The sequence below is a fragment of the Chiloscyllium plagiosum genome, chromosome 37 (assembly GCF_004010195.1).
Source record: "Chiloscyllium plagiosum isolate BGI_BamShark_2017 chromosome 37, ASM401019v2, whole genome shotgun sequence".
Classification (NCBI taxonomy): Eukaryota; Metazoa; Chordata; class Chondrichthyes; order Orectolobiformes; family Hemiscylliidae; genus Chiloscyllium; species Chiloscyllium plagiosum.
In genome coordinates this window covers 30,096,045-30,112,600 of record NC_057746.1, presented here as the reverse complement: position 1 = coordinate 30,112,600, position 16,556 = coordinate 30,096,045, and the positions used below count along the sequence as shown (strand labels likewise).

Below are 16,556 nucleotides of genomic sequence, written 5' to 3'. Positions count from 1 at the left end.
CATGACCTCCCCTCCCACCCCCACCATATAATGTTGCTGCTGTTGGCCTTATGGTGGGTGGTCACCTGACATCACGGCACCCACCCCACCTCCGGCCCCACCAATTCCACAAACAGTATGCTCCACTGCACAATGTGATCGAGCAGGGCAAGGGGAATGATTTCCATGGGGCTTCCAACAGCAGCCCCCACCAACCACCCAGGGGTCAACTCAGGAAACCCCTCTTCACAGGAAGGGGAGTGACAATCTGGGATTGTTTCCTTCCTTTCCCCAGGCAGTTTCCATCAGGAAAGGCTGTAGGGGAAACCAGGCCAATGGAGTTGGTGACTGAACCAAGTGCTAGCATGGGTCTGATGGGGTGAATGGCTCCAACCTGCTCCTGTGCAGCAAGCGGGAAACAAAATGGCCGCCTGCGTGATTGTGCTCAGTTCCTGCAAAAAGAAAAACCGGCCACAGCCAGTACAGGAAACCTGGAAAGAAAGGGAGACAAGGGAGGTCAGAAGGGGGTCAATGTCATGGTCTAGCCATGGGGTAAGATGGCATCCCACCTTCGCTTCCTGTTTGGAGTGAATCTAGCCATCAGAGCCACATCAGTCGGTTACCTGTAATGGAAGCCGAGAGTTTGTCGTCAGGCGCAACGTGGTAAGAGTTCACGGCAGTGGTCAAATCCGGGAGGTCAAAAGGTCGAAGGTCACTGGGAGCCTGCGTTGGGGAAGAGCTCTGGGTAGTGAGGAGTGGGTCATTGGCGGCTGTGGGAGGGCTGTCTGAGGGACCGCTGGGAATGGCCGGGCCCTCCAGCTTTGTTTTCGAGGGAGTGGTCAGCTCTTCATCCTCCTCCTCCTCCTGCCCTGTTTCCTCCTCCTCCTCCTCCTCCTCCTGCTCCTCCTCCTCCTCCTCCTTACTGCCTGCCCCCTGAGTTTTGTCTCCACCTGGCCCAGAACCTGAGAGGTTACAGAATGAGAAAGGCTGGATCAATGTTCAGTCAGCATTCCCATGCGAAGTGACAGCGCTGAGTTCATGAGGCAGTGCCACTCCTCTTCAAAGGCAGGATTTTTGACTGAAATCAGACAGCGGCACGGTGTACAACGTCTGTTCCAATCCAGTTCCCCAGTGACAGGCGCGTGTGTGTGTGCGCGCCTGTGTGTGTGTGTGCCTGTGTGTGTGTGCGCGCGCCTGTGTGTGTGTGTGTGCCTCTGTGTGTGTGCCTGTGTGTGTGTGTGTGTGCCTGTGTGTGTGTGTGAGATAGTAATGTGCACCTCCACATCCTCCCTGCAGTAACTCTGTGCTGGTAAGAAGCGGATTGGTTCTGGGCTATTCTGTTATATACAACATTGGAGCTTTGGGAGTGATGCCTCAGTGTTGAGAGTACACAGTGTGTTCCCAAGGAGATAGTACCTTTATCTGTCTGTTCAGACCCGCAGAGGTGTTACAATGCAGAATGAGGCCATTCAGCCCATTGAATCTGCACAATGAGATTGTCATAGATCCGAACGCACCTTCTCTTCATCACCAACGTCGCCTACTGCCACCTCCACGGTCTCACCCATCCACCCACAACCCAGCTCAGCAGCTCCTGAAATGACCAGGCCTTTAGCCTTTCCTATTCCAATGCTCTCCAAGTTATGAGCACTCCCACCGCCACCCATTGTAAACTTCAGATCTCCTGCTCCTGTTTTAATTTGCAGCGGGTTTTGTTCCCCAGTCTCCTGTGCTCCCTGAGCTACACCTGGCGCCGGTCAATTCAGTGAAATGTTGTTATAAATGGCTCAGACCCCCTCACTCTTCCCAAAACTTCTAGCCTCACAGCTCTCTGAGACACCTGTGCTGCACCACCACCCCACCACCCCAATTTTAATCACTCCACTACGACTGGCTGTGCCTTCAGTTTGCAAAGCCCCAGGCTCTGGGATTTCCTCCTTACACCTCTCTGACCTTCCCCCTCACTTCTGCACCTTCAGTCCAGTCTCTATGATCAAGCTTTCGGTCACCAGTCTGAGATTTCCTTGTGGTGTCCATTGCACTGATTAACCTTTGACAATGTTCATTGCAGAATGCCTTTTCCCGGGTGAAATGTGCGATATAAATGTGTCATGAGGTGCCCTGTCTTCAAAAGGAAACATGAGGTACGAGGCCAGTTTACATTCCGATCCTGAACAACCGCCATTTGAAGTACCCTTGGGAAAAAAGAAGGTTCTAGTAAAGTTAACGACGATGTTCTCCATGTCAGAAAGTGGTGGGCCTTTACCTGAGAAAGAACAGAGAGGGACAAAGTTTGAAAGCGTGTACCTGCAGTTCCCGGAGTGTGAATGGTTTGGGAAGGATTAGCCTCAGAGGTACTGTGCTGAGAGACTTCATAGCGTTGTCCTGTTGAAAGGAAACAGGAGTGGGTGGAAAAAAAGTCAGTTTTTGCTTGGCAATAAAACTTATTTGTGTGTGTGTGAGTGAGATTACTGCCCAAGATCCCAACTCCACCTTCTAACAAACACATGATTATAATGTTATAAACTAGTGAGAAAGGTTTTTAAACCCCCTCCCACATGTCCAACTCTAATTCACCACTACTTCAGAATTCTCGTTACAACACAGAGAGGAAACAACGGGCTATTTCCATGCAAATGGGAAGAATCCCATTGAACAAGAAAGGCTTACTAAATTAGCCATTTGATCCCTTCATGAGCAACTCTGAATGATGCATCACAGAAGGAAGCTGTTGGTCCATTCGGAAGAGCTCTTTTAAAGAGCTATCAGATTCCACATTCATTCCCCAGAGCCCTACAATTCCTCCTTTTGGAAATCATCCAATTCCCCTTTGAAAGGTCAATTTGTTTCCAGGCAGTGCCCTCAAAATCACAGCAACTTTCTGCATCAGACAAAACTCTCCTCAATGTGAAACAAAGGGCATGATTCTCTGGTGGAGCTGATGCCGAGGGAGCTGGGGATATAGGGGCACAGATTGCTGGAATTCGGAATGGTAGCTGGGGAGAAAACCCCAATCGAGTCTGTCATCTCGCTGCTGGCCTTATATTAGTTAGTGAGGAGTAGGTGTGGCCTTCAGAGCAGACAAGTTTCAGGGGTAGTTTGAGAGCAGTGTTCAAAATCTTGAAGAGTCCAGAACGAGGTGATAAGGGAATCCTGTTCCTGTTGGCAGAAGGATCGCAAACCAGTCATCACTGATTGGAAAGAGGAGGAGGAGGAAATGTGGGGATCTAGACCGTGTTGTGTGAGAGGTTGCTACAAGCTGATTCAGTCAGAGGAGAATTGGAACCTGAAGAGAAAAGAATTGCAGGGCTCTGGGGAAAAGGCGGAGGGGGGAATGGGACAAAGTGCATTGTCTTGCAAGAAGCTAGTACCACAATGATGGACCAAATGGACCCTTTCTGTGCTGTAACCCTGTGCTGTGTTTTTCTGATTCTGCATTGAGCAAACATGTTGTGTGTTTGAGTTTGGTCATTGTTTTGACTCAGCAAGACTGAAACCGCGGTCAGGTTGTGTGTGAGACAGTGCCAGCAAGCTGCTGCAGGATTTTAAATACCTCCAAAAATCTCCGGCTTGTTTAGTTCAGGCGTCCTGGTGCTGGGAGGGCTCACGGTTCCATTGTGGGTTTGCTGGGGAATGGGAATGCGAATGGCTTCCCGGTCTCCGGGAGAGCCAGCAACTCCTCCCTTAGGCTTCTTTGGGGAAACTGCAGGGGAGCCAACCACATTGGATCCTCTGTGTCTCCCTGGTCCTCTCCCAGACCTGGAACTGACTCGGGGGATTCCCGTATTTGGGATATTGAGAAGCACCTTGGTAGAGCGCCTGACCTCTTTGGGAAAGGCCGGATAACGCCGAATGACGGACCACATCACTGGGCCGACATCAGCAGCAGAGAGTTCCCCAGCCATGATCGTCTTGGAGATGGTCCTCGAGATGTTCTGGACAAGCTGGTTCTCACTGGCAGCCTCTGTGGGTGATGAGTACCCTCTGGCCAGTTTGCCCTGGGTGCCACCTTCTGTTAAAACAGAGCTGAAGGTAAGTAGCTGTTTTGACAAGCAGCAGCAAATGACCCTGTTCCTCACTGAGTGTTCACAACCCCCCCTCGGAACTCCACTTTCCTACGGTAATCCCAGCAGCATCCTGCCCAGCCTCACTGAAACACTGCTCTCTCTCTCTCCCATTCCACACAATCCTCAATCCCACAGAGGGACAGAAACACCGGATCAAACACAGGAGGCTTCAGGTTGGGCAGAATTTAACCGATTAAAGCATGTCCAACTGATCTTCTTACACACTGATCTCTGTGACCTACTGATCTCTGTGACCCACTGATCTCTGTGACCCACTGATCTCTGTGACCCACCGATCACTGACCCACTGATCTCTGTGACCCACTGATCTCTGTAACCCACTGATCTCTGTCTCCCACTGATCTCTGTCTCCCACTGATCATTGTCTCCCACTGTGATCGGTGGGTCACAGTGATCGGTGGGTTACAGAGATCAATGGGTCACAGAGATCAGTGGGAGACAGTGATCAGTGTGAGACAGAGATCGGTGGGTCACAGAGATCGGTGGGTCACAGTGATTGGTGGGTCACAGAGATCGGTGGGAGACAGTGATCGGTGGGTCACAGTGATCGGTGGGTCACAGTGATCAGTGGGTCACAGTGATCGGTGGGTTACAGAGATCAATGGGTCACAGAGATCAGTGGGAGACAGTGATCAGTGGGAGACAGTGATCAGTGGGAGACAGAGATCGGTGGGTCACAGAGATCTCCCACTGATCTCTGTCTCCCACTGATCATTGTCTCCCACTGATCTCTGTCTCCCACTGATCTCTGTCTCCCACTGATCATTGTCTCCCACTGATCTCTGTGACCCACTGATCTCTGTGACCCACTGATCTCTGTCTCCCACTGATCTCTGTCTCCCACTGATCTCTGTGACCCACTGATCACTGTGACGCACTGATCACTGTGACCCACTGATCTCTGTGACCCACTGATCACTGTGACCCACCGATCTCTGTCTCCCACTGATCACTGTCTCCCACTGATCTCTGTGACCCACCGATCACTGTGACCCACCGATCTCTGTGACCCACCGATCTCTGTGACCCACCGATCTCTGTCTCCCACTGATCACTGTCTCCCACTGATCACTGTCTCCCACTGATCTCTGTGACCCACTGATCACTGTGACCCACTGATCTCTGTGACCCACCGATTTCTGTCTCCCACTGATCACTGTCTCCCACTGATCTCTGTGACCCATTGATCTCTGTAACCCACTGATCACTGTGACCCACTGATCACTGTGACCCACCGATCACTGTGGCCCACCGATCACTGTGACCCACCGATCACTGTCTCCCACTGATCACTGTGACCCACCGATCTCTGTGACCCACCGATCTCTGTGACCCACCGATCTCTGTCTCACACTGATCACTGTCTCCCACTGATCTCTGTGACCCACCGATCACTGTGACCCACCGATCACTGTGATCCACTGATCTCTGTGACCCACCGATCTCTGTGACCCACCGAGCTCTGTGACCCACCGATCACTGTGACGCACCGATCACTGTCTCACACTGATCACTGTCTCCCACTGATCTCTGTGACCCACTGATCTCTGTCTCCCACTGATCACTGTGACCCACTGATCTGTGTGACCCACCGAGCTCTGTGACCCACCGATCTCTGTGACCCACCGATCTCTGTGACCCACCGATCTCTGTGACCCACCGATCTCTGCGACCCACCGATCTCTGCGACCCATTGGCCTCTGACTATCTCGAACAGACTCACTGTCCCATTGAGCTGGTGTGATGGGGTTTATATTAAGGGGTCACTTCCCATCGAGGGTCTATCTGTCCTCACTGTGCGTCACCTTCAAAACAAGCCCGTTACACAGAAACAGCTTTGTCCATTCCACAGGAGGCTGGGGAGTTCCTGGAAGTGGAACAAAGCTGAAATACATTCCTCTTTCTTCCCTCATTGTAACACAGCTGTCATCCTGCTGATTTTAAACAAGACACACCCTCCCCTCATGGAATATTGTCCCACTCCCATCCGGCACATCCAGACTTCACTGACTGATTCGATGAAAAAGGCAGGAGCTGAGATGGGGTCCCAAGTGAACAAAAATACTGACTACCAAGCACATCTCTCAAAATAATTTTAAAAAGGTTGATAAAGTCCAGAGAAAATGACAACATCCAGGATATCAAACTGTAGAAATGAAAAGGAGGAGGAGAAACAGAAGGATGGAATTGCTGTGGGAAAACAAAATGGAAATTGTGATGACTCCTGGACTGTCTCATAAGCAGAACTGGAAGGAAGAGAGTGACTGCCTGAACGTGCCCAACGTCCGACGGTTCATTCCTCAGAGCTGCTGAAGGAAAAAGGCAGGGAAATGAATCAAAGTCAACAGTTCCTTGGAATTAGGTGTGAACAACCTGGAGAGAGAAACAGACAATGGAATGGTCAGCAATCATCCCTGAGATACACTGAGAGCTTCCCTGCTTAACACTGAAATCGACAGCCAATTCATATTTAGCCTCTGCTTTTTATCAGAGACTCTGCACCTCTAAGGTTCTCCATGATCAGTGCTTTTCAAAGTTTAATTAAGTCACTTATCACCAGTCTGTATTCAAACACCCTGCAGCCCATCTTTTAGATGTAACATATTGTCTTGATTACACCATGTTCATGTTACACAATCTCTATAACAATCTTCATTGCGATACTCTCTGTCATGAGATCTTCACTGCGCTATCTCTGTACTTAATCTTCACTATACCACTCTCTCTATGATACACACTTCACTGTATGAGTCTATACCACAATCTTCACTTTAGCACATTCTCTAATACAAGTTTCACTGCACCACTATCTGACACAATCTTTGCTCTCCTACCCTCTCTACAGCACAACCTGCGTGTTGCACAAACTCTATAAAACAATGTCACCGTGACATTCTCTACTGTAATCTTCATCATAGCACACTCTACAACACAAACTTCATGTAATAAACTCTTTGTAATATAACCTTCAGTAACATGCTTTCTATAACACAACATTCACTGTTGTACACTCTCTGCAACACAGTCTTCACTGTACCAGACTCTATAAAACAATTTTCACTGTACTGCTCGCTCTGTAACACAATATTCACTGTACTACACCCTCTGAAACACAATCTTCACTACGACCCAGTCTCTGTAATATAACTTTCACTCGAACACTATAACCTGCTATCAATTTTGTTTCAGACAGGGACAGAAATTTGAGGAATTCAAAGCATGTTATTTTACAGCTTGTGTCACACACCTCTCACTGTAACACTGTCCAGCATTCTGTGACCTCAGGTAGAATATCTGCTGCTTTTGGCTGCCTTGCTGTCAGCATCTGCATAAAGCAACCTCTCTGTATTGGTGGGCCCTCTATAACAGGCTTTTTGTCCACCTCTTAGAGAGTGTGGGCCCAATATCGCAAGAGGAACAAGGCTTGATTCTGCTTCTCACATCTACTTCCAGGACCTGCTGCCAACTGACAGATGTCTAAGCACCCAGTGGGGATTAAAATCGTGTAACTGACATGTTGAAGCAAGAGCGGTCTGATTGAGGTATTCTGTTTGACTAACAAGAAGACTTTACTGCAACATACTGGTGGTTAGCTTGGCTGAGATGGTATTGGCCAATGGATGAAAGGACAAGGTCACGGAAGGGAGATTCCAGTCCTGAGCTGAGTAGTGTAATAGTGTCTGTCCCTTATTCACCTTGTTTCACACAAACCCCAATAACCTGGGGTGGGGAGGACAGGATTGGGAGAGGGGGTGAGGGAAGAGATAACATAACAATAATGGCACTGGACGAGTCATCCAGGACTCCAGGCTCACATTCTGGGAACATAGGCTCAACTCCAGGAATGGTCATTCAAATTGAATAAAACTCTGGAATAAAAAGCTAAAGACAGCCATGTAACCATTGTGGATGGTTGGAAAAAACTCACATATCTGGTTCACCCTTCTGTAGGGAAGGAAATCCCCACCATCTCTGGGCCTTCAGTCCCACAGCAATCTGGTCGCCTGTAAACTACGCACTGAGATTACCTAGTGCGTCACACAGTTGGATCAGCGCTGTGATTGTCCTGACCCCTCATGGACATCAGTGACCAAAGGTGATGACTTGTTACCACCTTCTCTGGAGCAGTTCAGGATACATGATAAATGCTGGCACATCCCACATATAAACATTAAAAATAATCAAAACTGCCCTCCCCACCTGCTTACTTATTGAAAACACCTCCTCCTCCTCCTGGAAATTAGAATGTGTGTGCATAGGATTAACCATTGCTTGGGCTGACTCCATCCCATGGGAATGAAAGTTCACATCATCTGTGTAGCTTATGACCAGGCTTTCTCTGGAACTAGCACACAATGGGCTAAAATATCTGACTGCTGGATATGGTGTGCATTGTGTAAGGAGTCTGAAGTTATGAGATGTTTTCACAAAGAAGAGAATGAATGGAAATTACTCAGCTGTGGTTATGATGGCCTGTAAGAGTTAACCTGGTGTCCACTGTATTTATCAGAATGAAATGGAAGATTTTGCAAGGTCAATTTATCACACAGTTTAAACGGGCCATTATAGAAATTTAGAAGAGGTTGAGAAGGATTGCTAAGTACATCTTTCAGATGCATGTTGTGTTTCTGATGTCACTTTGATGAGCCGTTATTTAATGGTAACAGAAATGGCATGTTGAGCTGAAAGGAAGCTTTAGGGTTAAGGTCAAGGTTCGAGTTACCCCATGGCAGTATCTGGGTTGTGAGTGAGTCACTGAGTGCTGCACGTATACTGGACAGTGAAGGGTGATTGACCTGAGCACATACAGGTCTGTTCTCTCATTAAAGACCTGATTCTGCATTGTCACAACAGCATGCATTTCAAACAGTGAAGCAAATTAAACAAAGAAAGAAGTCAAACACACTCTATGGTCAATTCAGAAAATATTTGAATGGCGAAAGCTTTTGGATCTAAATCAGCCACGGCTCCATTGGTGATAATCTCGGCTCTAGATCTGAGTCCCACTGGAGATGTGCCATGCTGATCTCCTGTGCAGTAAGGAGCTAAGGCTGCACTGCCAGCAGTGCTGTCTTTAGATGAGGTGTTAAACCTTAAAGCCCTGTTGCCTCTCTAGGGTGGATGTAACTGATTGGCTAGCCACCACCAACCACCATCACTGAACCAGCCTGTCCTGCCAATGTCATGTTGTGGGGTAAGTCACCTTGCCGTGTGCAGATTAGTTGCTGTGTTTCCCAAATTCCAACAGTCATTAACACGCTATGGAAAGTCCTGGAAGATGCAAAAAAACCTATCCTCTTGTGAATGACACGAATGGAAACATGCATTGGGGTGGAGAGATGCCCAGATTTAAATGGTCTCTATCAGACTGCCAAAGGGGACATGACAAGATAGATCTCCAGGGTGGACCGTCACCAAAGGTCAGCATATACAGGGAATTCGGAAGCATATTCCAGACTCCGCAAGCATGCTTCAAATATCTGTGGCTCGTGCCAAGATCCAGACAGCAGAAAGTGGTCTGGAACGTGGAGTATTTGGAACTAATAGCCACGGTGGACAGAGGGCTCTTTCTTCTCTGTGAGATGGATAGCTCTGATGGTAGAATCCTACATCCATTGGAATGGCATTAAAGCAACGCAGGTCACAAGAGAGCAGCAAAAACTGGGAAGGCCAATATACAAGTTCCTCTTTCACTTCCCTCCGCTCGCTCAGTGAATTGAAACAACAAGACCCACATAGTAAAGTGCAAGCCAGAAGTCAAAGTACAGAAAAATTGAAAGCAGTGGGCGAGATCTGTGAGGAGACAGACTTGCATTTGTGCAGATTTGCTGATTTCAAACACCTTCACACAGAGAGAGCTACTTTCTACTCCTGTGGTGCTTCGAGCCCATTTATTCAGATTTGCATCAATTCCAAGGAGACAACACACTGAATTACTGTATTTCTGATTTTCCCAGTGAGGATGTCAATGTGAAATCCTCATCCTCATGTACAAGTCTCTCCATGGCCCTTTTTACTTTATTCAGCTGTTCATCTGGATGTTCATGGTGGGGCCAGCATTTGCTCCCCATCCCTAACTGTCGTGTGACTAGAGTAGTTTGCTCGGCCATTTCAGAGGGCTGTTGAGAGCCACATGTGGGACTCGAGTTACACCAGGTAAGGGCGTATTTAGTGAGCCAGAGGGGTTTTGACTATAATCAACAGTCACTCTTACTAAGGGCAACTGTTATGATCCAGATTTATTGATGGAATTCCATCAGCTTTGAGGTGGGATTTGAACCCAAGTGCCGACAGTATAATTCTGGGCCTTTGAATTATTTAATCCTCCCTCTATCTCAGTAACCTCCCATTGCTGTCATTGTTCTTGGTCATGAAAGGGACTATGGGAGAGGGATGTTCTGAGCAAAGGTGTTCCAGGATCACCTGCACTACAAATAATGCCCACTGATCTTTCCATATCTACACGGAGCAATGAGACAGGGAAATCTAGTCCTCACTCTAACCTCTCAGTTGAAGGCTGGTGTCTCTGTCAGTGCAGCACACTAGTATCACCTCAACCAAAGGCTTCCGTTCACTGACACAGCCTATCGAAATAAATGGTAACTCCTCACTGAACCCAGTCTCATCCAGATGACAACTGAGAAACCAGATTTGTTGTAGGTGATTTCCAATTTCCTGGCAGTAGACCATGGTGTGGCTTAGAGGGGAGGAAATTCCCACAACAGAATCCTTTAGATAAGGAGAGAGCCAGTTACAGCGCAACATAGGGACAGCGAAAACAATGAGCACAGCAACCAAAAACAATTAAATATGGCACTAGCGTGTACCGTCTACAAGGTGCATGCAACAACTCTCCCAAGCTCCTTCCAAACCCAAGATCCCCACCCGCACAGGACAATCACACAGGAACACTACTGCCTCCAAGTCACACATCAGCCTGATTTGGAATGATATTCCCATTCCTTCAACATTGCCGGGTCAGACTCATAGTACAGTACTGCATGTGCACCAGCCATAGTGGTTGAAAGAGACAGTTCACTCCCACATTCATAAAGGCAGCAGGACACTCACATCACATGGAAGATCAAAACCAATCGGGTTGGAATGAAAGATGAAACAGAGCATTAAACGAATAATCAAAGAGAGTGGAAAGTTCAAGGCAAAATGGGAATTGAATAAATGGCAGAACATGGGATAGAATAAGTCAGGAATGGAATGAATGAGGATAAACGGAAATGGAATGGGTTATGGAATGAGGGCGGAGTGAACGACAGACTATGGGAATAGATGAATAAGGTAATACCATAAGTGAATTAATGCTGGTTTGTGACAATGGGATGAAAAGGGAAATATGGGAATGGAATGAACAACGGAAAATGGGAATTAAATGAATGAAGAAAAAGGGAGAATGCAATCCATGAGGGAATTTGGGAATGGTATGAATGATGAGAAATTGGAATTGAATAAATGATGGAAAATGCGATTGGAATAAGTCATGAACAGGAGGACTCAATCGAATGATGTTAAATGGGTTTGGAATGAATGATGGAAGATGGAAATGGAATGAATAAAGGAAAATGGGACAGGATTGAATGATGTTAGTGGGAGTGGAAAGGATGATGGAAAGTGAGAATTGATGAATGATGTTAGTGGGAATGGATTGTATGACTGAAAATGGGGATGTAAATGATGGATATTATGTGGCCATGGAATAAAGGATGGAAAGTAAGATTGAATGAATGTTGGGATATGGAAATGCATTGAATGATGTTAAATGGGAATGAGGATGGAATTAAAATATAGAATATGGGAATCCAGGGTGAGGTAATAGCAGAATCGAATCAATACAGGAAATGTGAAAAGGGAATGAATAGAAAACATAGGAATTGAATGAATGATGGAAAAAGGGAATTAAATAAATGAGGAGAAAGATGGACTAAAATCCAGGAGGGAAACTGGGAATGGAATGAATGACGGTTAATGGGAATAGAATAAATGATGGAAGATGGGAATGGAATGAATGGAGAGTGGGAATGGAATGAATGATGTTAATTAGGATTGGAATGAATGATGTTAGCTGGAATAAAATGAATGACAGAAAGTGGGAATGGAATGAATGATGGAAAATGGGAATGGAATGAAGAATATTAAATGGGAGTAGAATGAATGATGGAAAATGGGAATGGAATAAAAACAGGAAAGTGGGAATGAACTGCCTGATCTTAAATGGGAATGGAATGAATGATGATAAGTGGAATAGAATGATGTTAAACGGAATGAATGTTGGAAAGTAAGAATTTAACAAATGATATTAAATGGGAATGAAGTGATAACAGAGGGTGGGAATGAAATGAATGGTGTGAAATGGGAATGGAGTGAATATCAGAAAGTGGGATTCTAATGGCGATGTCAAATGCAAATGCAGTGAGTGACTGAAAGTGGAAGTGAGTGATCTTAAACAAGGATGAATGATAACTAATGGGAATGGAATACGGATGTTAAATGGAAATGGAATGCATTATGGAAATGGGGAATGGACTGAAAGATGTTAAATGGAAATGGAATGATGGATATTAAATGGGAGTGGAAGAAATAGTGGAAAATGGTCATGAAATGAATGACAATAAATGGGATTGGAATGCTGGTTCTTAATGTGAATGAGTGGAATGGTGGTGGAATGGAATGAGTGATGTTTAATGGGAATAAAGGGAAAAATGTCAAATTGGAATGATTGATATTAAAAGGAAATGGAATGAATAAAGGAAAATGGGAATTAGATGAATCATGGAAAATGAGAATAGAATGAATGAATTAATGGAATGTTTAATAATAAATGGGAATGAAATGAAAATGGGAAAGTAGAAATAGACTGAATGGTGTTAACCAGGAATGGAATGGATGATGTTGAGTTGGAATAGAATCAATAATGGAAAATGGGAATGGGATAAATGATGTTATATGGGAATGGAATGATGGATACTAAATGGGAATGGAATGAATGGTATAAAGTGGGGCAGGAATGAATGACAATAAAAGAGAATGGATTAAATAATGGGAATTAGGAATGGAATGACTGATGTTAACTGGGAATAGAATGAATGAGGACAGATGGAATTGGGAGAAATGGTGGAATATGGGTATGGAATAAGCAATGGAAGTTGTAAGTTGAATGACTGAGGACAGGTGAGATGTGGATAAATGAGGGAACCTGGAAATGGAATGAATGAGGAAACACAGGAAGGCAATCAATGCTGAATCTGAGACTACTTTAAACATTGGAAGGTGACAACGGTGTGAATGATGCAAAATGGGAATGGGTTAATAATGAACATAGGTGCCAGATGAATAGTTAGAAAAAGAATTGGAATTTGTGATGTGAATGCAGTGAAATGTGGAACAGAGACAAATGAAGAAAGATGGGAATGGAATGATAAGGGAACAATAGGAATGGATTAATATGAAGCTATATAAGTGGAATGAATCTTGGACAGTGAAACGTAAGTAATTGTGTAAGATGGGAATGGAATGAATGAGGATAGCTGGGAATAGGAAGACTGTGGGAAGATAGGAATGCAATGGATGGGAGGGAAGAATGGAATTGAATGAAAGAGGTAGAATGGGAAAGGATTGGATTCTGTAGCAGTGTCCAGGGATTAGAAACCTCCCAATGTGACACCCCTTTTCAGAAAGGGAGGGAAGCCAAAAGCAAGTAACTATAGGCCGATGAGCCTAACATCGATTGTTGGCGAAATGTTGGCATCAATTATTCAGGAAGTAATAGCAGCATATTTGTAAAATCATAATCTGATCAAGCAGATTCAGCACGGCTTCAGAAAAGGTGAATCATATCTGATTAATTTCTTCAGGTTTTTCAAGATGTGTTGTATTTGGCCTCCCAGAAGGTGTTTGACAAGGTAGTTCTCAAAAAGTTGTCATAAGATAAGATTCATGGTGTTGGAGGCAGTACGTTGGTTTGGATGGACAGTTGCCTAATGGGTAGGACAACAAGGAATGGGAGTAAAGGAGTTCTTTCTCAGGTTGGCAACCTGGAGCCAGTGGGGTTCGACAGGGATTACTGCTGAGACTGCAGCTATTTACAATATGGAGGAAGGAAGCAATTTGCAGATGACATAAATTAGGTCGAAACAGTTGTGAAGGGATACCAACAGTTTACAGAGAGACACTAATATGTTACGTAAGTGGGCACAAAAGTTGGGAAATGGAATATAATGTTGGAAAATGTGGAATTGTTCATTTTGAAAGGGAGAACAATAGTATTTAAATGGAGAAAAGCTGCAACACAAAGGGACATGGGGGGACTTGTGCATGAAACACAGAAAGCTAGCACACATTGGACGGGCCAATTGAATAGTGGCCCTTATTTCAAGGGGGTTGGACTATTGGAATAGGGAACTTAATGAAACTGTACAAGGTGCTAGGCATGTCACATCTGGAGCAGTAATTTAAGGGTGGAGAGTCTGTGGAATTTACTGCAGAAGGCCATCGAGGTTTGGTCGATAGGTATATTCAAGGCTGTGCTAGACAGATTTTAATTAGTAAGGGACTTAAGGGTTATGGGGAAAAGACAGTGAGGTAGAGTTGAGGATTATCAGATCTGAGAGGAGAAAGTGAGAGCAGATGCTGGAGATCAGAGCTGAAAATGTGTTGCTGGAAAAGCGCAGCAGGTCAGGCAGCATCCAGGGAACAGGAGAATCGACGTTTCGGGCATAAGCCTGCAGAAGGGCTTATGCCCGAAACGTCGATTCTCCTGTTCCCTGGATGCTGCCTGACCTGCTGCGCTTTTCCAGCAACACATTTTCAGCAGCGATGATCAGATCTGCCATGATCTCATTGAATGGGAAAGTAGACTCTATGGGCTGAATGGCCTGTTTCTGCTATGGCTTCCTGTGATTATTTGAACGTGAAAAAAGATGGGAATGGATTGAATGTTGAAACAGAAGAATGGGATAAAATGACGGAACAGGGAAATGAAGAGAATGGAATGGAATACCAAAAAGAAGTGAGTGACTGAATGTGGGAAAGGGGTGGCAAATGGAAAATGAGAATGAAATTAATAATGGGAAACGCGAGCAGAATGAACGCGGAAACACAGAATGGAACGAATGAGGAAAGATGGAAATGGAATCTGTGCTGAAGTGCCAAAATAGAATGAGTCATTTCTTTGTAACAAATCTCAGTCATTAGATTTTGAATCCATCTCCAGCCTCAGTAGTGTTTGGATGATGAGCAAGCCTATTTTCTCCGAGATTATGTGTGGAGAATTGCTTGAAAGGCCTACCTTTAATTTGTTGATTCCATAACTTTGTTCCTCAGTCTCTTTCTAAGCTGTGATGCCATGGCTTACTGCTCTGGCTAAGGGTAAACTATTTGTTGATGCCCTTGATGTTCTTATATCCCACTTACCAGTGGTCGCTTTGGTGATCACCGGCTTGCTCCTCATTGTTCCCTGCTCACCCACCAAGGAGATTGTGTACTTGGTGCCACCCTCCAGCTGTACCAAGGTAGCTGTGCTGCTCTTCCCCGGCACCCTCAGCTCTCCACGCTTCCTTCCCTCCGAGCTGTACACAATGTGGTAATGGCCATCACTAGCAACAGATTTCTCCCACTGCAGCTTGATGCTGGAGTCTGTCACCGTGACAACACGCAGGTTCCTGGGACTGTCAATCACTGCAGGAAGCGAGCAGAGAAATAGACTCTGTTGATCCACAGGATCTCCCAGTCCACCATCAGCTGAAAGCTCGACCATCGGATTCAGATCCCTCGATGGTCTCAGTCCTGTTTTCCCCACTGCCTGGGCCCTCTTCCCAACCAGCTGTCCTGTTCCCATTCCAGCCTCTTACTCATCCCCTATGTTAATCACTCCCCTATTGACCTCCATGTCTTCAGCTACCACAGCCCCAAGATCTGGAATTTTCTCTCGAAAACTCTCTGTTTCTCTCTCCTCTCTTGAGATTCTCTCTAAATGTATCTTTTTGACCATGTCTTACTGGATTCTCAAGTGGTTTGGAGTCACTGTCTGACCAGAAACCTGTGATGTTAAAGCTTTTCCATCAGTGCTAGTTAATGCTGTGCAATGACTCTGTATGTGTTTTTACAAATGTGGCCGGTTAGTAATGTGGGGCAGGCTGAGTGGCTGGCATTTCAGTTCAACTTGACACAGAATATGTGTGTGTGTATGGGCATAGCTGTGCCGGGGTGTAGCTGTACCTGAGTGTAGCTGTGCCTGGGTGTAGCTGTGCCTGGGTGTAGCTGTGCCTGGGTGTAGCTGTGCCTGGGTGTGGGTGTTTGGGTGTAGCTGTGGCTGGGTGTAGCTGTGCCTGGGTGCAGCTGTGTCTGGGTGTAGCTGTGCCTGGGTGTAGCTGTGGCTGGGTGTAGCTGTGTCTGGGTGCAGCTGTGTCTGGGTGCAACTGTGTCTGGCTGCAGCTGTGTCTGGGTGTAGCTGTGTCTGGGTGTAGCTGTGTCTGGGTG

At 46.0% G+C, this 16,556-nt stretch overlaps 1 protein-coding gene across 1 annotated transcript in view; it reads right to left on the bottom strand.

Annotated features, from left to right (window-relative positions):
• The window catches only part of LOC122541552 (tenascin-X-like), a 110,919-nt gene that overhangs the window by 77,718 nt on the left and 16,645 nt on the right, over positions 1–16,556 (bottom strand). The window contains exons 6-8 of the mRNA XM_043678381.1: positions 3,533–3,991; positions 2,030–2,245; positions 603–830 (exon numbers count right to left, since the gene is read on the bottom strand). Coding sequence (XP_043534316.1) covers positions 603–830; positions 2,030–2,245; positions 3,533–3,991 — 903 coding nt within the window. The remainder of the gene's footprint in view (positions 1–602; positions 831–2,029; positions 2,246–3,532; positions 3,992–16,556) is intronic.